We start from the raw sequence: 24,787 nt of genomic DNA on the forward strand, positions 1-24,787 counted from the left end.
TAATCAATTGTCCAAGTACCATTTATTAACTAATCTATTCTTTCTCTTTTGATGTATAAACCACCTCTCGTTTCCATATGTGTACACATTCATTTCTGGGCAAGACAGAATCTCATTTTTATTTACCATCACTTTCTAAGTCATGTTATCTATCTGGTAGACCAATAATTTCATCTCAGTCTTTTTAAAAGTGTCTCAGTTATTCTTGGCCGTTTATCGTTCATTTGCATTTCAGGATCATTTTCTCTGGTTCCACAAAAAAATTCCGCCAGATTTTGGTTGGATTTGCATTGGTTGTATAAAAGAAATCTGAGAGTTAGTGTCAACTAGTTTAAAACAAATTAAATGAAAAGATGTAGTTGAAAGCCCAGTAGGAAATACACTAAAAATAAAGTGACTTAAAAAAAAAAAAATTGCAGCCCAGTTTTCCATAAACTAGGCCACACAAATAGGAATTCTTACTGAGTTTCTACATCTGGGGGGAAAAACAATAAAATAAAATAAATGGTGGGGAATGCTGACAGCATTAAACATCTTTAGACATTCTGAACTGCTCTGTGTACTCCAAATACCAGAGCTAAACTCACTGGAAGAAGTCCCTCAATTTCTATTTCAACTGTTTAAATGTTTTTCTGTCATGCTCCCAGCCCTCAGAACAGACCTCTCCTTTCAGTTCTAATCTACATTTTGATAACTGATTCAGTAACATCTTATCAGAGACCAGTTCTGGTGCAGGTTGTTCTTAACCGGCAATCACCTGCTTTGGGCTGCTTCCATTGCGCCACAGCTGGGACGCAGATGACTTTCTGCTGCCCCCTTCTGGTTTTTGGCCACTGTAAGCTTAGCAATATGGGTATATACATGACACCTTCAATGAGTTATCTTTTAGGGTGAGGCAGCGTCTCCCCACTTTGTGATAGCCTTTCCATCTGAATGTTATACTATGAGTGTTCATAAGCATTTATTTCTCCCTATCCCTGAGTCCTGATACTCTCTGTACTTTGATGCCCCAGGTGGAGGTGGTGACAATGGTGGGGGGCTATTAGTCTTAGTAACCGAAATTAGAGTTCAAAAGACATTTTCCCTAAGGAGAGAAGTATGGGGAAGGAATAGTCCTTGCTCTTCAAGACATTACATTGTAATACGCAGGTAATATTAAAGCTAAAATTTACTGATTACTGACCTACTCTGTCCCAAGACTGTTCTAAGGATCTTCTATATTAATTTCTTTAAGTCTCGTAACTATCCTAAAGCACAGGCACTATAGTAATCCCCACGTTAATGATGAGGAAACTGAGGGACAGAGAATATAAGTAAATCATATAGCTAAAAGATGGCACATCTGGGATTCAAATCTAGACAGAGTGGCTCCAGAGGCCATGCTCTTATCTACTATACTATACCACTTCTCAAGTAAAGAAAAAATAAGAAATACATATTTCTGACTAGTCAAAAGAAAAAAAAAACAAATAAGCACCACTGAGTAGATAAAAGAAAATTCTGTAGCAGAGGGTCAGAGAGATCACATTCAAATGGCGAAAATCAGGGCAAGTTTTATGGATATAGCAGAATTTGGGACAGCTCTTAAAAGACAGGTTGCGTTTTATCAGAAGGAGATGGGGAGAAGGGCAAAGGTAAGAAAACATTAGGCACATTCAGAGAATAGCAGTCCATTCTGGCTGGAGTCTGAAAGCTCTGTGAAAGTGTGCCATCTGTGTTAACTGATAGTACCTGCTATTATCTTAGCAAAGGAAGGACTATAATCAGCTATATACATATGAGATCCACAAATTTCTCATTTTAACAAATAATTTCAGTGTTCTTCAAAACTATCAAAATTCTGCCTGGCTTTCATGAATGAAGACAAATGGCCAATGTGAACTTCAGCTCTTGGTAGCATCCACCACTGAGCCATGTAACAGCCAGTGTGTCATAAATATAGTGCTGTACTGGCCTGGAATCGGAAGGCCTGGTTTTATGTCCCAACCTTGGCCAGTACTGGTACCACTGGTCTTAAAACCAGCATTGCTATTAAAAAGAAAAAGAGAATAGATCTCAAAATATAAAGTCTTAAAAAAAAACTGGAAATCTATCATGAAAATGACTGCAGCATGAGCACTAAAGAGAATTCACATCAAATACTTCTAGTTCCTCAAGTGTCCTCTTGCCTAGACACACAGCATCCAAAAATACTTAGGAATTCACTTGCCATTGGCCTCAAAACTCATTATGAAATCAGCTGAAACTTCAATTTTCACAAAGGTTTTCTTGAAGCTTCTGTTTATCTGCTCATCTTTCCCTTAAATACTGTACCAGCTCCTGAAAAGATTTCTTAATTATCTAAATCAAACTGCCTTATATCAAAATCGTGCTGAAGACCCTCCATTTAATAAACACTAAGGCATTATAGTTATGCCTTTCTCTTGGCCCTACAGCTATAATTTCTGCTACCTTGATAATGACTTTGCAGTTATGAAAACAGCCAAGAAAATGATTTTTTTTTAGATCAAAGGACTTTATACTGTGGAAAAAAACAACTTGGGATGTATCTTTTTATATGAAACTGCAGACGATTTTTAGGTTTAATTCAGAGGGTTCATCAGCTATCAAAATAGATCTATTTTAGCTCTCTCCTTTTAAATCCCATGTATATGCAAGGCATCAAAAAAGGTGCTCTGTGGGCTCTCCAGAAAAAGATAATAGGAAAATATCAAATACATATAAAAACAATCCAGCTCCCTGGAAAACAAGAGTGAATACCCAACTTCTCATACCAAGAAACTTACTAAAAGTATTTATAAATGAGATAGTAAATGAAGCCTGTCACCCAAATCCAGATGAGATTAAGAGATCCCCTTACACTTTGTTGTTCATTTACATCCATTAGTTTTTCTTGTGATATTCATAGTTAATGTGGCTGAAACTTCAACTCCAGTGTTTAAATAAGTTCTGAGTAAGAAAATAAATAAAGACCGGAATCTCAGGCTTTCAAAGTCAAGTTTCTGGGGATAAGGTCTAGCTTCTAGATCAGTGAGACTGAGAAACAGAATTTTAGCTATGTATCGTGCCTTGGGAAGCATCTAAGATCATTTGCTCATCTAGGAAGCTGATGTCCAGAGAGTTCATTAACTGGCTGCAAGTTACAGATCAAAGTGGAAACTAATTTGGTCCTAAAAATCCATGTCATCTGACTATTTCCTGCCATCCTGATTCCATCAGTGTTTTTCAGCCCCTCCCTTTTTTTTCATGATTATGCATTTTTTTTTACAGTTGTATCTCTGTAAATGGTAGGTTTCTTCTGGATTTAATTAATTTTATGTCACTCCATAATGAGGTACTGAAGTATCCACTGAGTCTTTATCTGCTGCTTTATTACCTAGACTGCCTTAGGACAAAGAACTGGCACAATGAGAGAGACTGGTCTAACTGATGAGCCTCTCTATTGGAACTGAGGCCTTCACTTGCAGCTAGTGCTTGAGTTTGTCACATGGCTCTAAGGATATTGCTTAGTCTTCCCAAGTCTCAAGTTCACAGATCCTGAGAGTTATAAGTCTTCAGACACTGCGTTTTTTAAAATTTCCCAGCTGGCTCCAGGACATCAGGAAGACCCTAATGTAGGCATGTTTTGGCAGCTGCTCTCTCTCTAAAGGTCTGTGACCAGTTCCTCTCAAACAGCTCACATGTGGTAAGGAGATGTAAGATGTGACTCAGCAAACTTAGAAATGTGTATGTATACGATGAAAAGACAAAAGAAAAACCCACCACCTTGCTGTCTTCTAAATCTGCTTCCAGTTCAAAACTTCCATCAGTGGACTAGCCATTTTCTCATTAACTGAGGTTCAATTTTCAGCTCATTTTTGACCCTTCTTGTTTTCTACCTTTATATTCAATCCATCATTAATCCTGTTGATTGATTTTTCCCCTCCTATGTGCAAAACATTGCTCTCTTCATTTCCATTGTCAACTACCCTGGATCAGGCCTTTATCATGTTGTACAGACAATTAATTTCCTCCCAATATTTTCCCTTTTCAATCCAAACTTACTGTTACTAATATTCCTGAAATACCTCTACTATGATACACACTTCTCAAGACTCTACCGATAACTATGTTGAGGTTCTTTATTTTTAAAGAGTAATATAGTAAAAAGTAATAAGTAACATATATCCGTGATACAATATTCAGAAGGTACAAAAGAGAATTCAGTCAATAGTCACCCAGGTCCTTTAAAAGAAAAAAAAGTCACCCAGGTCTCTTCTCCCAAAGAAAGTACTATTAACAGTTTTTATGTGTATATACGTATCATTCCAGAGACAGTCTATGCACATACACACATATATCCACATATGTATAAAAGCACGTATATACATATTGCATGTACATAGAATCCACAGTGGAAATGTAACAAAAAGTTCTATATCTTGTTCTTTTCACTGAATGCACTTTATAACTTGTCCCATAGGAAATATGAATAAAGTTTTCATTCTTTTTAATGCCCTATATTCTACTGTAAGTAATTTAATCAGGCCCCTACTGATCAACATAATCTTTCAGTTTTTGTCATGGATATTATTTCATAGATGTGTGATGAAGCCAAATACCTAGACGTGAAATTACTGTGTCATAGGGTATGTGCATTTGTTATTCTGATATATGTTGCCAAAGTTCTCTCTCTACAGAAGCTGTACCAATTTACTTATCTCCTAGCAATGTATGATAATGACAGATTTTAAACTCTCCTTTCTCTCCTGCCAGCACTCTGTTCCCTCTATAATCTCCTACCTTATTTCTCACTGTTCCCTAATAAGTCCCAGTCTTTCTGGTTAGAGCAGTCCCCTGTCCCCCATAAAGCCAGTTTTTGCCCTACTCTATTTTTGCTCTACCTAAGCTGCTTCTCCCATCTTGAACATTTGTTCCTGTTCCTTCTACTTGTCCATTCCTCAAGGCTATCTCAAACTCTACTTCCTTTATGAACAACGCTTCCTCTTCAGCATGCCCAAAGCATGTTTTCTCTAAAGCACAACCTGTTACATAAATATAATCAATTTACTGATTTATTATACATTGGGTTTGTGTTGATTTTGAATTATTTCACATATCTAGTTATCTCCAACCAATTTATAATCTTTTTGATTGCAGTAATTATATCATATCCATCGTCTGAACACCCACAGTTCGGGCAAATTAAAAAACACTTCTCTTAAATTTTCTACTAGCTTCAGAACTTCCCTTATAAACAGAACTGAGAATCATTTGTCTTACAGACATGAAATCTGTCTTCATGTACTGCCATCTCAAATTCTGTCAGGGCAGTTTAACTTTGCCTTCAATGGAAAAAGAATGACTACTGACTTTTATAAAATCAATCCCCCTTCATACTCCTTATAATCTTCCCTCTTACTCTTCTTGTTTCTAAATATACAGGAATTCAATGCATATTTCTTTTTTTTTAAGATTTATTTATTTATTTATTCATTCAACAGAGATAGAGACAGCCAGCGAGAGAGGGAACACAAGCAGGGGGAGTGGGAGAAAGAAGCAGGCTCATAGAGGAGGAGCCTGATGTGGGGCTCGATCCCATAACGCTAGGATCACGCCCTGAGCCGAAGGCAGACGCTTAACCGCTGTGCCACCCAGGCGCCCCTCAATGCATATTTCTTGAATTGAGTTTATTCCTAATTTCTGTACATTAACAATGTACGTGTGTGTGCATGTGTGTGTGTGTGAACACACACTAAAACTGATATGGGATGCAAAGGACCTGAACCAGCCAAAATGATTTTGAAAAAGAACCAAGCTGGAAAACTTACAGTAGCTAATTTTAAGACTTATTATAAAACTAAAGCCATCAAGACAGTGTGGTACTGGCATCAAGATAACAATGGAACAGAGGTCAATGGAACAAAACAGTACAGAAGTAGACTCACACACATACAAACCACTGATTTTCAAAGCAACTCAAAAGGTAATTCAGTACAGAAAGAATAGTCTTTTCAACAAATGGTGCTGATACAACTAGATACTCTTATGCCAAAAAAATTAACTTTGATTCTTACCTCAAACCATATATAACAAATAATTCAGAACGGATCACAGTCCTAACTGTGAGGCCTAAAACAATGAAACTTCTAAAAGAAACCACAGGAGAAAAATCTCTGTGGTGCTGGGTAAGGCAAGAACTTCTTCACTGACAGCAAAAGTATAATCCACCAAAGGAAAAAAACTTGACAAACTAGACTTCATCAAAATTAAAAACTTCCCTCTGAAAATCACTGTTAAGTGAATGAAAAGACACAACTGTGAGAAAAAGAATTCTCACCATTCAGAACTAATAGAATGAGCAATCTGATTTTAAAAAATGGAAAAAGACTTGAACAGACACTTCACCAAAGGAGATGTAGGGATGTCAGATAAGCACATGAAAAGATGTTCCACATCATAGTCATTTAGGTAAATACAAAGTAAAATCACAATGAGATACCACTAAACCCTATTAGCAAGGTTAAATGTGTCGGCAAAAATGTGGAGGAACTGGAACTGCTGTTGGGATGTAAAACAATAGAACCACTTTGGAAAACAGTTTGGAAAATGTCTACCTACCATATGCTCCAGCCATTCCACTCCTAGATGTTTACCCCAAATGAAAGGATCCATCCCTACAAAGCCCTGTACATTGATGCTTGTAGCCACATGGAAGGCTAGGGACTCTTAGGAGAAAAGCCTCCAGGGGAGTACTCATCACACCAGAGGAATAAAAGAAAGTAACTATGGTGTCAGATCACTCTGGGAAAGTTACATAGGACGTGTGAACAAAAGCCAGGAAGATCCCTTGGTTACCTCCACAGGGCTGCTCTGACTAGGCTCTTGGCTGAAATGAGACCAGTGGGGAAAGAAGTGCAAAGCAAGGAGGAGCAGGCACGTAGAGCTCTCACCCCAGCTTCCTGCAGACTGCTCCAGTGGCTCTTGCCCCGACAACTGCTATCCTCTAATGCAAAGCCATTAACAGTAAGAACTCTCTCCTGGCCCTGCTGTAAGGATCCGCAAATAAGAAGTAAATAAGGCACTCGGCAATATTAAAGTATGGAAGTGTTTAAAAAAAAAAAATGCTCTAAGAGTCATTTACCTCCCCCGGGCTCTTACTCCTTTCTTAATATTCAAACATAATGACACCTGGTAATACGCTAACAGAAAAATCTCTAATTTCCTTTTATTGCTGAAATATATAATCTCTATGCCCCCAAGGGAAAACTACTATTGCTTAAACTCCTAATAAGCTCCCACCTTCCCCTCTTTTGACAGGCAGACATAGATTCTTACAACATAGGCCTAGGGTAGGGCGCTCACCCTCTAAGGAAACACTGGATTATTTTTGTTTAGTGAAAAATGAAGCTATTTTGGTCCATCCTTTTTTAGACTGGCTGCCAACGTGGGACCTGGAGACATGCAGGCTGCCATCTGCCTCACCCCAGCTGTTCCTGACCTGCCATCCGTCTCCAACCAGGGATGCCTGGTATCTGCCAGGTCAGTTAAGCAACTCACGAAAGATGCTTGAGGCCAAGGTACAGTGTGGATAAATGTGTTGGCAACAGACAGCCTGCCATACAACTTTGCCTTCTTCTCATTGATGGGTGGCATGCCACTTTCTATGACAACACAGAGCTGTATTCGGAGAAAGAGACCTTCTCATGGAGCTCTGCAACCATGTCTTCTTATTGAATGACAATTAATTCAGCATTCCCCACATTTTTGCTAAAAACCAAAAGGCTACTTCATTTTTTTAAATGTATTTACTTTAGAGGAAGAGACAGAGCGTGCGTGTATGAGTTGGGGGGAGGGCGGGCAGAGAGAATCCTCAAACAGATTCCCTGCTGAGCAAGGAGCCCGACTTGGGGTTTGATCCTGAGACCAGGACCTGAGCCGAAATCAAGAATGAGACCCTTGACTGACTGAATCACCCAGGTGTCCCTAAAAGGCTACTTTAAAGAAATGTTATATTCTTGAAACAGAATTTGTTATATGTTTATGGCTTGAGGTTGCATTCAATTAATGCAATAACCAAATACTGATAGGAAATTGTTAAAGCTTGTTAGAACCATGAAAATAATAGCTTTTACTGGTGTCACAATTTTACTGATGACAAACAGTTTTATCTCCTGAAAATGGAGACACAGAGCCTGCCTCAGGGATCATTTGTATGCATGTAGGCAGTTCACATGGATTTGGGGAGTCCTGAGCTCAGAACTACTGACTAGATCTAGGGCCCAAGAGATGCTCTCCACAATGATAAAGGAAAACTCTAGGTAAGCTTGCTGTAACACTGACCTCAAGTTGAAAGATCCTAAAAGGGGATCTCCTGTGGAGAAAAAGATCACAGTTTCTAGAAGCCAAGTACCACCAATGACCCACATACTACAAGAAATGTTAAGGGATTTCCTTCTATCTCTTAATTTTCATTTTCTCCTGCTCTACCACGCTCTATACTCTGGTCCCTTTGGAATCCCTTCTGTTTCAGCTTCCTTGAAAAAAAACTATAGCCCCCTCTGGAATTCTTATTGACAATATCTTGCTCCGGAAAAACACTATATTGTTTTTGTAATGTTGGTCTCTGTTCACATTCCATCCTTGCGGCTTCCCTTTCTGTTTGGGACAGGCAGCGGCTTACTGTACATCGTCTGCGTTGGCTGTTCTCTGTGAATCTCGATGCCTTAGTCTCTGCATCAGTAAAATAAAGATGCAAATCTAATTCTTAGGAATGTTCTAAATGTATAGTACAGCAAAGGTAGAAGACTTTTTTCTTCAAAAGCCAAGGAGAGGGCATGTGAATAGGAAGCAGAAATTAATCCTATGCCCAAGGGAAAAACTATTTTGCTTGACTCTTTTTAACACTAGCCTGGGACATATAAAACTCTTTTTAATAAATATCGAGCATGACTCAGCAGTCAGATGCCCACTGAATGACCTTTCTTCTCAGCAGCCATCAGTTGAGGGGTTACCTTTCTCCTTGGTGCCTCAAAACCTCTGCTGCTACGGCTGGGCAGTCTCATGGCTTCTCCCTCACCAAACCAGAGGGCTGGTGATACCACAACTCAGCAGAAGTGCTCCTGTTCCTGCCCCACGCCGCGCCGGCACTGGTCTCCTGCCAACAGCACCTAGGGGCCTGTCCTCTTCTCTTCACCTTCCCCTCACCTTCTTCCGGCTCGGTGGGGAAGTTCAGGAGGCTGGCTGTATTTAAGTTTTCATTTGGAAAACAGCATACCTATCAGCCATATGTTTGTCTTACTCTATAAAGTCTAAACTAAAATAAGAAAATAAAGCCTTCTTTGTAGGAAGAAAAAAACAAAGACCTAGAAAACTTCAAAAGGCCTGGGGGAAGCAGCAGGAATCGGCCTAAGCAAAGGACCTTCATTCAAACATGATCTCATAGCGGGGTTCTTGACATTTCTTTGTAGCATAGAACTCTCTGGAACTCTGAAAGCTCATAATACCCTTCCCAGAATGTTTTACATGCATAAAATAAAAGCACAGAGGATCACAAAGGAAACCAATTATAGTGAAATAAAATTATCAAAATATTAAAAAATCCTTAAGATGTGGGAACATGTGCTTCTCTAGCACTTTAATTCCCAATGTAATTTCTAAGCACTGATGAGCATAATTTAAGATGTGCAACAAACGTAATGCCATTGGAAAAACCTGTTTCTATTAGTGAGAAAGACACAGATGCTGCTTATAATACTGTGATCTGTTGCCTGTATTCATAATGAAAGGAAATGCTAAATATTACTGAGAGGTTAGTGAAAAAAATACACAGTTTTATTCTAAGTTCACATACCTCTCTGAATTCTCTCTGCAGACCCTGATCCATAAAGCAGCTGGAGACACAGCTTCTCTGGCTTAAACAGAAGCAGAGGGCTAGTGGCAACAGCACTTGGTTTCTCCCCTCACTGCCTCTTCCCCCCGAACCCACACCCCCAAACCCCTATGAGAAGCCAGCTCCAGGCCTTCTGGGAACATAGCCTGAAAACAACTCATTAAAAGGGTTACTACTCAGCCCGCTGAGAGTATTTCTGCAATAGCATGCCTCTGCCTATTTCCCATCCTCCTGGCCATATCTACACATATTTGGTGAACAGAATATGTACTGGATCAGGTCCTTCTTACCCCATTTTATTCTTTTTCACTTTTTTGTTCTCCTGTTTTAACCATATTTCCTTTATCCAACAGCTCTTAGCATGCCTTATTTTCTTGTTTTTTAGCTGTTGGGTTTTGTTTATTGTGCTTCGATTTATTGTACTTCATCTTTAGCTCACATTATTTCTTTCTTTTTTTTTTTTTTAAAGATTTTATTTATTTATTCAACAGAGATAGAGACAGCCAGCGAGAGAGGGAACACAAGCAGGGGGAGTGGGAGAGGAAGAAGCAGGCTCACAGCAGAGGAGCCTGATGTGGGGCTCGATCCCATAACGCCGGGATCACGCCCTGAGCCGAAGGCAAGACGCTTAACCGCTGTGCCACCCAGGCGCCCCAAGCTCACATTATTTCTTTGTTTAGTGCATCATCTCCCTTTCTTTGTTTTTTTTTTTTTTTAAATGAATGATGGGGGAAAAGTTGATCATCGGACTGTAGGCCCCCAGCGAACAGATCTCAGCCCAAAGAGGGGGGGTTTGGAAATTCTCCTCCCTCTTGCTCTCTCAACAGCAGCCTTTCTAACTCTGCTTAAAAGATCCCTGGGACTCTTAATCTTGAAGTCCCTAAACTTTTAAACCTGTGTCCTTCAGGAGATTCAAAGGCTAAAATTCTCTCCTGGGATGACAGGATGGTAACAAGCTGGCATGTGTCAGCAGCACCCTGAACTGCTGGAACTTGGAACCGCTTACTTGTGCACCTGACAGGATGGCAGATGCTCAGTCAGCTCGCCACTGATCCCTCTAGGTTCCAAACTTCTTTGGCCTTAATACTCTTTACACGATCACTGGGGAGATTTGATCACTAGAAGATGAGAGAATGGAGCAGCTATGTTCCACCTGCTGAGCCTGGTCTGCACTGGCTGAGGCAGTGAAAAAGCTGAGCTAATGACAGAGGTGGCAGTCCAAAGTCCTGTTGTGGGCCTTACCCTCAACGACAGTACTGCCTGGGGAATGAGACGTCCTCAGGGCAGTCGCAAAAGAAGCTGTCAGTTGTCTGGGATTAAGAAATCCCTTCAACATTTCCTCACCCTAGACTTGTGATTGTAACGTTACTCTAAGATGTCTACAGTCATCCCATCTGGAATGCATGCAGAAGGCCTAACCAGTGGAAACACCACAGGCCCCTGGTGTCTTCGGGATTAACATTCCTGATATCAATTAATGGAGAGAAACCCCAAGAGTTCCTAACTTGTAACTTATAATTTTTCTGAGGCATAACTGTTGTATATACTCGCTAAGGGTGGAAAGCAGGAGTGAGACATTTAGCTAATGAGTGAATCTAGCCAACCTCCATTATCTACATCTTGATGCAGTTTTTTGGGGTTATACCTAGCCCCATACACATATAACAGTAAACTCATGAAGTCACAAAAATGTTTATTTCTTAAAAAAAAAAAAGCTGAGAAAAAGAGAGCCAATTTTCTTGGCAATGGAAGAGGAGAAAGAATAGAAATAGAAAAGTGATTTAAGTCATAATTAGAACATTAGTTTTGTTTTTTTATAAAGTATTGTTGACATTCAAAATCATGTTAGAACATCAGTTTTGATTAAGCAAAGGATGGGACGGCAAATTAAACAGCGGCTCAGATTTAAGACGGGTAAGAGTCTTGTATATGTTCTATATGGAAACAGGAGAGAGATTTTAGGACACTTTCAGTAAGACTCCAGGCCAAACATCATGTGAAGAATCATGGATGGAGGTCTTCAAGGCGGGACTTAATTTTCTCAGTTAGACTTTAATGTACGAGGAATGGGACAAGGTTTAACTTATCGGTCACTATATACCAGCACATTGACACAGCCTAGACATGCAGTAGGTGCTCAGTAAACACTTACTTGCTGAATGTTGAATCACTGAAATCAAATACATGCTACAGTACTTGTAAATTTGTATTTCTTCCAAGGTTATGGCACTGTGTCCCACAGGATGGAATTCTAAGAAATAATTTCTCTTTAGACATTGTAACTCTTTTAAGCATTTTGCCATCAACAAAGCAAAAGAGTGAGAACTAGGCAGATGCTACCCCAAACACACCTTCCACCAGAGGCAAAAATAACTCTCAAAGGAGCCTTACAGTGCAAAGAACCACTCAAGAAAGGCAGAGCTTACCTCATCGAGGAATTCCTTTACATTTATCTTAATGGAAAGTAGGAGGGCACTTGCAATTATGATTTCAGGACTTGGAATTTAAACTTTTTTTTTTAAGATTTTATTTATTTATTTGAGAGAGAGAAAGAGTACGAGCAGGGGAGGGGCGGAGGGAGAAGGAGACTCCCCGCTGAGCAGAGAGCCTAATGTGGGGGGCTCGATCCAAGGACCCTGGGATCATGACCTGAGCCTAAGGCAGATGCTTAACCTACTAAGCCACCCAGGCGCCCCAAGAATTTAAACTTATGGTATCATTAAAGGGAACTCAGATTTAAAATATATGTTTTCAGGTTTGAATCTAATCTGCTTAAGATTTACATTTAAACAGGAAAAAGGTGGTAGAATTTACCCAATTCAGAAAGAAAAAAAAGGGCTCATTACTATGTAGTAAAATCACATGAAAGAAAATTGGATAAATTTTCACCAATATAAAGAAAGCTTTAAAAATTGTACCCAGATGGAAAAAATAAAACACTCTCTCAGTCAAAGCAAAATAAGATCAAATGGCAAATTTTAATGTAATGCTTACTAGAAAACATTTTAAGTTTCAACTGGAGTCTATATTTGAAACCTAGCAATTGGAACAAATCATAAATCAGATTTTTAAAACACAATAAGGAATCAAAATAAAAAGTTGTAGGGTATCATTTTGATAGATATCTGATAAAAAACCAACTATCAGAATAAATTTATTTGACCAGCCCCTTATTTAATGAACTTTAGGTTATTCGTATCTTTTGCTACTATAGATGGTGCTGTACTGAACATGCTTCTATTTCTTTGTACACGTTATGTGTCTATAGTTCACAGTGGGATTGTTCACAGCTGTGACAAAGAGTGAAGTAAGTGTGGTAATGTACCAAAGTTTTAAAATATAGTGTTAATTAAAAATAGGTGAATAGCGCATACGGACTGTATTTCCATCCAAATAAGAAAGGGAGAGAAGTAAATAGATACATACAATTTTTCACCTATCAGATGACAAAAAATCCAGAAGTGTGAAAACTCCTGTGACCAAACTGTAAAAACAGGCCTTTCTCATCACCACCGGCAGGAATGTTAGTTGGTGAAATCTCAGCAGAAAGCAATTTGGCAATGGCTATTGTAAATACAAATGTATATACTTATGAGAATTATGTGCAAAATTACATATGTACAAGGTTGTTCGTTACTCCACTGCACTTAATACAAAGTGAGAGAGCAAATAACCTCAAACTCCTGTCCCTAACAGGGAACTGATTTAATTGTATATTCATAATATGGAGTATGATCCAGTTATAAAAAATGAGGAAGCTATCTATAACTGACAGGGAAATAGCTCCAAAATGTAAACTTCAAAAGCAAGGTGCTAAACATATATAATACCTACCACCTTTTGTAAGAGAATATACAACCAAATAAAATGGAAAACTTACTTGTAAAGGTAATACTCTGCATGGTCTATCTCTTCTCTAGAGGAAATGTTGTCCACAAACTAAAAGACAGAAAAATAAACCTTTGGTTGAATACAGATTATGCCATATATTGGATCTAATTCACACAATGACCTTAAAAAAGAAAAGATACCCATTTTATTGGACCACTGTTCACATGGTATGACTCCATTCCTGAAACCCTTTATTCTAATGCAAAGAATATACAATGGCTTCTCTTTTTCCATATGTAGATCAACCTTGGTTAGATAAACTGAAAACCAAACATGAAACTTGCTCAGAACAAGAGAGAGTTCCTCCTACTAGGTGTATCATTAGTTATCAGTATTTCCCTTTATCTTTAAACCCTGCTATTTTCTGTGTTCCAAGGTCCAAACATGAGAACACATAGTTGAAAAGATTAAGTCTCTAATGGCTGAGAAAATATGGCCCAAGAGATGAAAATCTAAATTTAGAAAATGATTTCCTACTCTGGTTTTCTACCCTGGTTCCAAGTCAACCTGTGATCCTTGCACTAACAAAGTCTTCCTTTGAACCATAAATTCCCTGTGTGTGCTCCTTAACTCTAAAATAAAGAAACAAACAGAAATAATTATTCCAAGGATGGAGTCTACCCTAAAGTAGAACACAGGCAAAAAGGATGGAGTAGGAGAAAATGCATGTTGTGAATATAATTAAAACCTCATGAAGAGGAAGAGAGAGTAAAAAGGGGGAGACTTTCTAAAAATGTCTGGGACTTAAGGATTTTATTTAGAAATCTCATTAAGGAGCAGAGAAAATACGCTTCAAACACAGGACTTGAAGTTGAGAACTAGCTCTCCTGATTGCTTGCTGTGTGGCAGAGACAGATGGCATAGCCGCTCTGGAACTCAGCTGCTCCATCTGCATAACTAGAATACAAGCACCTGCATTGAAGAGTGTGAGCCCCAGTGAGAAAATGTACATGAAAGCCTGTTAAGCTCTAAAGTGCTGCTTAAACAATATCAGGTATTATGGCATACAGAAATTTTATCCATCATGTAAGAGAGGAGCAATGGCTTTTCAGTTCCCTCTGAAAATTATAAGTCTATACAATTTAGGTTATGACCTAGTTAAAACTGTTTCCCTACTAAAAGGAAAATATCAAGAGGGAGAAAGAAAGGACCCAGACTAAAAAGGATAAGTTTCTTTACTTTTCCTCATTTAGACTTAACAACATCTTGAATATTATGGTGCCATTAATTTCAACAAATTTTCACAACTAAGATTTCATTTAGCTTCGCATCAGCCCTGTGAGGGAGATACTATTGATCCCACACTGGGAATGAGGAGATTTTTGAGAGAGGCCCAGTAGATAATTCACAAAGTGAATTCATGATAAAGAAAAGATCTCTATTTGAGGGAGGCAACAGAAAAGAAGTTTGATGTCACAGAGATCTGGGTTTGAAGCCCACTTTTTCTACTTATGAACTGTGTGAACTTGAGGAAGTTATCAAATTCTGAGTGTTACATGTAAAAAGCAGTTTACAGTGCTTATCTCAAATAGCCGCTATAAGAATTAACAAAGATAATGTACATTAAGAAACTAGTACAATGGCTGGCATAGAAAGTGTTCAGTAATGGTTACCATCTATTACTATTCCCGATTCCCAGCCTAATATTGTTCTCCCCTCCACCATACTGCAGGAGTTAACGTTAATAATACCCATTCTTTTATAGACTTTCTCAAGTATCAAAATTACTTCCAATATTAACAAATGAATACTATTATTTTGAAGGGTGGTACCAACTTAAAAAAAATCATGGTATCACAGAACAGAATATCATATTCTGGGGGCGCCTGGGTGGCACAGTCGTTAAGCGTCTACCTTCGGCTCAGGGCGTGATCCCAGCGTTATGGGATCGAGCCCCACATCAGGCTCCTCCGCTATGAGCCTGCTTCTTCCTCTCCCACTCTCCCTGCTTGTGTTCCCTCTCTCACTGGCTGTCTCTCTCTCTGTCAAATAAATAAATAAAAAATCTTTAAAAAAAAAAAAGAATATCATATTCTGGAAAAATAAAATAAATCAGATATACAACAATGATCACTGATAACAGAGTCTGGTAATTTATTACCTTTTATTTCAGTTATAGAAATTTGCTACTTTACCACGAAACATCTATTAGTTTACAAAAACATAACATACTCTAAAGAAATATTTCCTATGAATGATAGTCTTTATTTACACAGCCTCATCTATATAAAGAGCCTCTGGTCCTCCTTCGAAAATATACAAGTTTAAGTTTTCTTACCCGTGATATTGTTAAAGAACTAACAGGCAACTTTCTCTCATATGTTTTATCCATTAAAGATGCTAGATCAGCTGTGAAGACAAAGAAGGAAAAAGAACCTTGTTAAATATACATATTTCTTAAGAAAAATCTAACAGATACAACTCCTGCCAGATGGCTACCAACATTGTAAAGTCACTATTAAAACAGATGCTCTTTCTTGCTCTTTTTATAAATCATTTTGTATAAATTAAAGAGGAAAAAGGAATATTAGTAATATCTTCAAACATGATTTATTTAATTGGAATAATGATTATTTTAAAAATCCTACCATATATTTAGCTTTTAAAAAATAGATCAATATCTCAGCTCAGGTCTCAACTTCAGGGTCCTGAGTTCAAGCCCCACACTGGCTCCAAGCTGGGCATGGAGCCTACATGAAAAAAAAAAAAAAACCGGATCAATAAAGTATCTCTGGAAGGAAACACAAGGAAGTGTCATCATTGACAGACTCCAGGGAAAGGAATTAAGACAGTAGGGACCCAAGGAAAGAAGATACTTCATCACTTACACATTTACTCCTTTTGCATTTTGAACCAGGGAGCTAAATTAGTGATTCAAAAATTTAAAGGTTGGAATTTATCAAATGACTTTTATACATTTTCCGAACAAATCAGAAAGGCACTCTGTCTACATTTAGTGAGTTTTGGACTGAACTGTTCCTATTCTGGTTCCTTTAAGCAAAATATCCACAGAAATACTGCACATTCCTGAGACTACAATGTTATGTCACAGTTTAAAGTCTGAAATACTAAGCAACATACTCTCCAAAAGAATTATTTCACACCTTCTCATTGCTTCTCAAACTTACAATATGCTCTTTCCCCTTCTCCCCTCCCCTCAGCTCTTGACTTTGTGTCTTATTTCCCTGAGTATAAAATAGAAGCAATAAAGAGAAGTTCATCCTCCTACCACCAGGTTTCCAGGCTACCAGAATCTGTGCACATACACTCTGCCTTCTATTTTTAACAATGAATGATTTNCCTACCACCAGGTTTCCAGGCTACCAGAATCTGTGCACATACACTCTGCCTTCTATTTTTAACAATGAATGAACTTCNGATTTATTAAACAAAAAATCAAAATGACAAAAATCTCCCTTGACCTCATTTCTCCTTCCGGCTACTTCTCCTTTGTTCTGTTCCCCTCAGCAGCAAGAGTTCTCAAAGAGAGTCCTCCCTGATACACTGTTACTACTTCCTTAGGTCTATTCTCTCTAACTCATTCAAATCAGATTTTAGGTTTCATCATTTCACTACCACCAAAGATACCTCCACATTGTTAAATCCAATGGGTTAATATTGCATCTTCATCTTACTTGACCTCTCCCTAGCATGGTAATATAGTTGATCATTCTGTCCTTCAGGAAATACTCTTTTTCCTCTTTCTTGGGTTCCTTTGCAAGATTTCCTCTTGCTGACTTCTAAAGGCTGGAGAGCCTGAGTCCTGAAAGGTAGACTTTCCTCTTCACCATCTGCTCAGTCCCTGGGTGATCTCATGCATTCTCTCTCCCACAGCTTTCATCATCATCTGTGGATTATTTGCTCCACATGTATATGCCTACCCTGACTTCTGCCTGTAACTTCAGACTTGTATTTCCAACTGCGGAGGTGACATCTCCATTTGGGTGTCTAATATGTATCTAAACATGACATGTCCTCTTAATTCTCCAACCTTCTCCTCAAACCTGTTTTTCCCAAGCATTTCCCATCTCAGTAAACAGCTACTACATTTGCGGGCTTATTCAGGTCAGAAACCTAGGCATTATCCTAAACCCCGTTCTTTTTCATTCTATAACCAACTGTCAGCAAATCCTATGGGCTCTAGATTTGAAATATAAATATCTATTTTTCACCACTACCACTACTAATCTCCCACCTCCCGACTAGTCATCTTAACTACTGCCTCCACCCTTACAATCTAACCGCCACACAACAGTCTGAGTAAGCCTTTTATTTTTTTATTTTTTTATTTTTAAAGATTTTATTTATTTATTTGAAAGAGATAGAGACAGCCAGCGAGAGAGGGAACACAAGCAGGGGGAGTGGGAGAGGAAGAAGCAGGCTCACAGCAGAGAAGCCTGATGTGGGACTCGATCCCAGAACGCCGGGATCACGCCCTGAGCTGAAGGCAGACGCTTAACCGCTGTGCCACCCAGGCGCCCCCTGAGTAAGCCTTTTAAAAGATAAATCAGATCCTGCCATTTACTTTTCTCAACCAGCCAAAAGCTTGCTATCATACGTGGAATTAAATCCAAAACATTTTCTATGACCTACAAATGTCTACATCAGCTGGTCTGTGCGTGTTTGTTTTTTTTTTCTGTCTTTTATACTTAGAAGTAAAGTCCATGAAGGCAAGGACTTAATTCACTGATGTATTCTCAGTTCCTAGAACAGTTTTTATAAAAGGCACTCAACAAATATCTTTAAAAAGTGAATAAAAGGAAGAAAGGAAACGAAAGAGAGAGGGAGGGAAGGATGAGAGGAAGGAAGGAGAAAGAAGTAATTAAATTTCCAAGTTTTTTTACTCCCTGGTAGAAGAAATTAGTGTCAAGGAAAAAAGACAGAGGCAATCAATCAGCAAGTATCTGTTGAAGACTTTTTGCTGTGCATTTAACCATTTTTTCCTCTTTACCTGGGGCAATGCTCTCAGTGACTCAGTAGCTACTGTTGGAAAGCAACACAAAATCCTGAAAACCTGATACGATGTAAAAGTTTACTTTTCTTATGACTAAAGGATTGACACCAGGTGATTAAAGATTAACACACACACAAACAGGTCCTTAAAATTTCTTCACATTAAGGCAAATTAATATTGCAAACAGAATGATACTAAACGGTGGTCTCAAGATATCATATCCTGACGATATACACTCTATTGAGTTGGCTTCTGTATTGTGGTAACTCAAGATTCCATTTTAACCCTTCACACCAAGATATCATCAGTCAAGTGAAATTGGCTGGGGCTTCAAAAAGGCAACAGCTGCAGAACCAGCATCAGAGGAGTAACATTTGCATGTTAGAAGTCAGACAGGGATTTGCTGCTAAATATTATATGTGACCAATCACCTTATGCGATGGTGTCAGTGTGATGAATGAGGCAGAAAACTGCACGGAGCAGGGATGGCCAGGAAAGCTGGGGCAGCTGTGGCCTACAGAGGGCCAGCACCACAGGCTTCTGGACCATGAGCTTCAACAGCCAAAATCACACTTCATGTTTCAGTGAGGGGCCTACAGATGCCCAGGTTTTCTTCAAAGAAATGTGCCAAAGAAGAGGCCTTCTTGCCTGTCATTCAGCTCCTCAGGAATATACACTGCAGAGAATGGTTGAGGTCAACAAAGCTATACGGGAAAATGGATCTTCATCTAACAAAACTTAAAGCTGTACAGACAATGTGAAAGTATGTCCAGAAAATGAAATGTATAGTAGTATAAATGTTCTTCTTGTCTGACGAAAACAACACCATTGATGATCTAAGGTCATAAAAGATTTTATTAAGGACCCTACACGATTCCAAGTATAGGAGTGTAATCATTCACAAACCTGGTCAAGGATATGAATCACCTGCAAGACTTGAAAACTTCAGATCCCTAAGTTTCACAAACCCAGAGGGCGATTCTAATTCTGTAGGCTTGAGGTGAGACTGGGGAAATAAAAATTTTTAAACAAAAGCCCCAAGAGACTTTGATGCATCCTCACAAAAACTAGAATGAGTCATGTCTGAGTACTACTATGGAGGGAACACAAAATAAGTCTTGGATGTTGCTTGTAAGCTCAAAGAGGATATCAAACTGAATTCCATTTCTGGAATAAGGTGGAAAATAAAACACCTAAATTAAGTATTTTTTAAGAATTCAAATACACGACTGGGCTTTAGGTGAAAAATTATTAGATGGTTTTGGTTTTTCATGATTTCTATGTAAATGTCTACCATTGTTACCCAATCAACACTAAATTTTTTCTGGGCTTACGAATATTTGTGTACCTTATCTAATTTATATAATAAAGAATTAGATACAAGTTATTATTGTATCCTCTAGAAGAAGTGATCAGAAAACAGTCTGAAGCTATGTTTTTGTTTCCCACATTTAAAAAAACAACAAGCACACATGACATATGTATAGAAACAACAGATGGAAATAGGAAAAACTAACCTAGAAACCATTTTGAAAATAGATATTTGGGTTTCCATGTATCTGTTTATCACCAGAAACTTTAAAACAAATAGTTCCAATAAAGGAAAATCTAAAAGCAAGATTTATATACATATATACTAAGAAAATGAGACTAAAGGAGGATGACGTGCACAACTCAGACCCATCTCTAGAACTGCCAGATGATAAATGTGAAACCTAATAAATATATAAATATCAGATATAGATGCAAATATGGAACTGACAAAGTTAGAAAAGCAGGTTTCAGAAGATTTCTGTCAGGCTTCAAGAACAAGGTTTGAAAAAATCACTGCAACGAGCTAAAGACCTCCCCAGCTGCAATGACACAGCAAAACTAAACACCAGCTAATGAGAGAAGATGACCACAGTGCTTAGTTTCAACCTGAACTCAAATGTGTCAATGGAGTAATTCTCTTTGCATTTGGAAAGGGAGTTCTTAAAACAAAAAATAACTAAAACCAAAAGATGTCCTTTACTTTATAATTACATATAATGTGAAAAATTAGAAATAAAATATTTAATTCAGTAAGGCTCAGAAATCCAGTTCAGCTCATCACCAGGGCCCTTACCCCTAGCAAGGTGACCCAAGCGAGAGAACGTCTTCCGATGGAACACAGGCAGCTTCCTCATCAGGCCTGCCCTCCTACGGGCGCCCTGCTCAGTTTCCCAAAATAGTTTTCTCCTTAGTCCTATTCACTGTGGGCCCTAGTCTGTAATTAAAAAGCTGCTAACTGGCTAATGCTGTTAACTTGCACCCTGTACCTCCTCAATAAATCTGCATGGCTAGTGGAGGAATTTCAGACACAGTGCTTTAATTCAGTGTTTATTTTAACCAAAGGGAAGCCCAGTACAGAAACAGTCTAAAACAGCAATCTTCTGACTTGAGTTGGAAAGCTCAAGAATCCTAGGGCTCTATTAAAAGCCCAGTTGGAGAACTAAGGCCCTTTCAAAAAAAACATCAACCGTAATGGATTAAGATGTGTGGAAGGCTTAAATCCAGGAGTTCATAACAGTATCTAAAAAAATATATCCTCATTGATCATTTTTGGAGGATGGTAGGACGATGAAAGGATGGTAGGATTATCTTGAAAGCTGCCTCTTTATAAAAACTGTATCTCAGGATAACTAAACTGCTGATGAAAAAAAAATCTTGTAAAAATTTTCTCAGTAATAAATGAGGAAGAAATGATAGAATTAAAATAGTAACATTTTGCAGCTCCTAATGAAATAATAGATACATAAGCAATGATCATGAAAGGCCTCTAATATCAAAGAGGGATAACCAAACGCTGTGTACCTTCTGATAAAAGTAAACAATACCTCCTATGAAGTATTCATGCCAAAAGAAAAACAAAAAGGAAACCCTGAATCTGATCGAGCCTCCTATTATGCCAGCTTTATATGGCATATGGAAGATAGAAGAATATGTTAAACACCACGATAGAGGAACATGTTAAACACCACCATAAGGATGAAAACAGCAAATTCAGAATGTGGGAAACTCTCAGACAAAAGACCTGTTTTCCTCAATAAATAAATTACAAGAAAAAGAGAAACTTACAGATTAAAAGATAATTCAGAGACATCTCAACACATTACAATGTATGAACTTATCTGGGTCCCATTTCGAGAAACTATAAATTTAAAAAAAAAAATATATATATATATAAGGCATCTGGGGAAATGTAAATATTGATGGCATATTTAATGATGTTAAGGAACAACTAATTTTTAAAAAGGACAATGGTATTATATTTTTTTTAAAAATCCTATCTTTTAGGGGTACATGTGAAAATACACATATAATGATCTAACAAAGATTCGTTAAAAAGTAATCAGGTGATGGGAAAGGGGATTGATGAAACAAGACTAGCAAGGAATTGGTAATTGTTCAAGCCAGATGACAGGACACAGGAGGATTCATTATACCATTCTCTCTACTTTTGTATGTTTCTATAAAAAAGATTTTAAAAGAGGCAAGAGAAGGGGAGAATAAAATGAATTGCACTGTATGGACCTTACACGTAATCCAGATTCAACCAGACCATTAAAAAGATTTATAAGAGTATCCAGGTAATTTGAACACTGACTGTACCTTTCATGCTTACATAATTATTAATATTTTAGGTGTAATAATGGTATTAAAAATACCCTTACCTTTGAGACATATATGTTAAAATATTTATGGGGGAAATTACATACTATCTGGGGATTTGCCTCAAAATAAACCAAAGAATCAGAAGGGGAGAATTGCAGATGATGTAAAGGTAAGCCATGAGGTGGTAACTGTTGAAGCCAGATGATCGGTACTGGGGATTCCACATTTCAATCACTCTCCTTTGTATGTTTACATTTTCCATTATAAAACATTTTTAAAAAATTTTACCCATGGTGTTAGAAGTTCCTCCTCAGAGGAAATGGGAGCCACAATAAGGGCTTCTTGAGTGGGAGGAATGTTCTATTTCTTACATTAGTTTGTTTACTGGGTTCATCAATCTATACATTATGATTTATGCACGTTTCTGTATATATTATTCTGCGACCAAAATGTATTTTTTAAAAAGCAAGAGATCTACTGTTCAGTGCAAGGGAAGATGCTATGGTAGAAGTGAAGGTACTACAGCAATCACGGAGAAAGCTGTTTTTCAGCATAAAGGCAATGGCCTTAAGTAAGTGTCAGAATATAGCCTCAGTTTCCTCATCCACAACGGGGAATAGCAGCACCTGCATTAGCTGGCTGTTGTGAGCATTAAATGCGACGGAACCTATGAAGTGCTTACAACAGAACCAGCAAGGAATGAAAGCTGCCTTTGACTCTTAAGTGAGAGGAGCTGCCCTGCATTCATGGCCTGCTTGATCCCTAAAATGCAGTGTAGGTACTAAATAGCACTCCTGGTTTTAATCAAAGTGCTCCCTATCAATAAATTACCCTCATACTGGGAGCTGGACAGATCCCCATCAGCCCGCCCCCAAGGCTCTAATAGAAAATTACTAATGAGACTGAACAAGAGGCACCAGAGCCTCACGCCCGTCAGAGAAAACACTGAACACTTCCCCCGCAAGTACTCCGCTTGGAGGCGAAATCACTTAAGCAGATGGAAGTCGAAGCCCCACACCCACACCCAGGAATCTTCCCTCTCCCACCCCGCTCCACTCCACCCCACGCCCTCCAATAGAGACGCGCGGAGTAAAAGCCTCATATCGCCCCTCCTCCTTCCCCCAATCAGCGAGCCCGCACCAGGTCGCAGCGCCCAATCACAGCGCTCCACATGCTAAGGGCAGCACTCCGCGCAAGCGCGTACGGAGGCGGCTTCCGAAAAGGTCCGCACCCAGACGCCAGGTTCCAAAGGCTGCGCAGCGGTCTCGGCAGAGGCGGCGCTGCCACCTACCGCACGGTCTTCGGGATGCAGCCCCAGCTCAGTGCCTGAATTCTCAGCACACACCTCTCAACCCAAACCCTAGAGTTAGGGAATACACGCAGTAATATCATATAGGCGCGAAAGTTTTAATTACATTTTGTTACACAGCAGAAACAAATATTGTCTCAAAGAGTCTCTATTTTTTTTTTCCGACCAGTTTGAGTTTCAAAACCTTACCTCATACCCTTATCTTTTATATTGGGGTAGAATCAAGGGGCCTAGAAATTCGTTCATTCCACCTATTTCTGCAGCACCTATTGTATGGTAGGGTATTAACTGAAGCAGGCATTATCATCATCCTAATTTATGGCTACAGGAACAAGGTTAAATGAGAGTTTCTGAAAGCTGGCAGGGCTAGGGCTCACATCCCCATGTCTGCCCCCAAGTGCAGACTTTTCACCACATCAAACGTGCAAGGATGGTACCACGCGTGCTGTAAGAATATAGGGTGAGGAAAAAATCAATTCTGACTAGATAAGGATTCAGGATATACAGAGGGTATTCAAGGAGCGTAGTCTTCAGTAAATGGTAGCTGTTACTGCTTTTCCAAGTGTACTAATCTTAACAAAGACAGTTACCTACATTTGCTATTTATTTATTTATTGCAGACTTCTTATACTCTATTACACTCATTCTTCGGCAAACAGCTTCTGCTTATTCAGGAATCTATGTACAACTTCCCATAAATTTGTCCCCTAATAACAAAGAGGTGACTATATCCTATACCAAGGCACCAAATACAATGGTCTTTTCTAATTTTCCCTGCATGCCTAGGAAAGTGTTAACAAGAGCTTTCCTGAAATTCTTCATTTTCTCCTCTGCACTTCCACAGCACTTTTCTTACAGTTCATGCATGGCATACCAGAACAAGCTTTGCTATACAATTAATGGAGTCCATGTTGGTTTCATCACTGGAACAGTGGTTTCCAAAAGTAGTACTAAAGGCCCCAGAGGGCAATTAGAAATATGGGGGTGTTTTCTGAATATCACAATGAATGCAAGGAGTACTGAATGAGCGGAAGACAGTAAAATTAGATAACCTGCAATGCAGAGACTGTCCAACACATCAAAACATTGTCCCTGTTGGAAGCCAGAGTTTTTGGTAAAGAAGGGA

General features: G+C 38.7%; 1 protein-coding gene across 2 annotated transcripts in view; it reads right to left on the reverse strand.

Annotated features, from left to right (window-relative positions):
- MRPS27 (mitochondrial ribosomal protein S27) overlaps positions 1-24,787 on the reverse strand; it is an 83,612-nt gene that overhangs the window by 50,189 nt on the left and 8,636 nt on the right. For both annotated transcript variants that reach the window (XM_034656341.1, XM_002921340.4), the window contains exons 3-4: positions 16,041-16,111; positions 13,752-13,810 (exon numbers count right to left, since the gene is read on the reverse strand). In XM_034656341.1, coding sequence (XP_034512232.1) covers positions 13,752-13,810; positions 16,041-16,094 — 113 coding nt within the window. In that variant the 5' untranslated portion in view covers positions 16,095-16,111. The remainder of the gene's footprint in view (positions 1-13,751; positions 13,811-16,040; positions 16,112-24,787) is intronic.

Source organism: Ailuropoda melanoleuca, chromosome 3, assembly GCF_002007445.2.
Source record: "Ailuropoda melanoleuca isolate Jingjing chromosome 3, ASM200744v2, whole genome shotgun sequence".
NCBI classification, from domain to species: domain Eukaryota; kingdom Metazoa; phylum Chordata; class Mammalia; order Carnivora; family Ursidae; genus Ailuropoda; species Ailuropoda melanoleuca.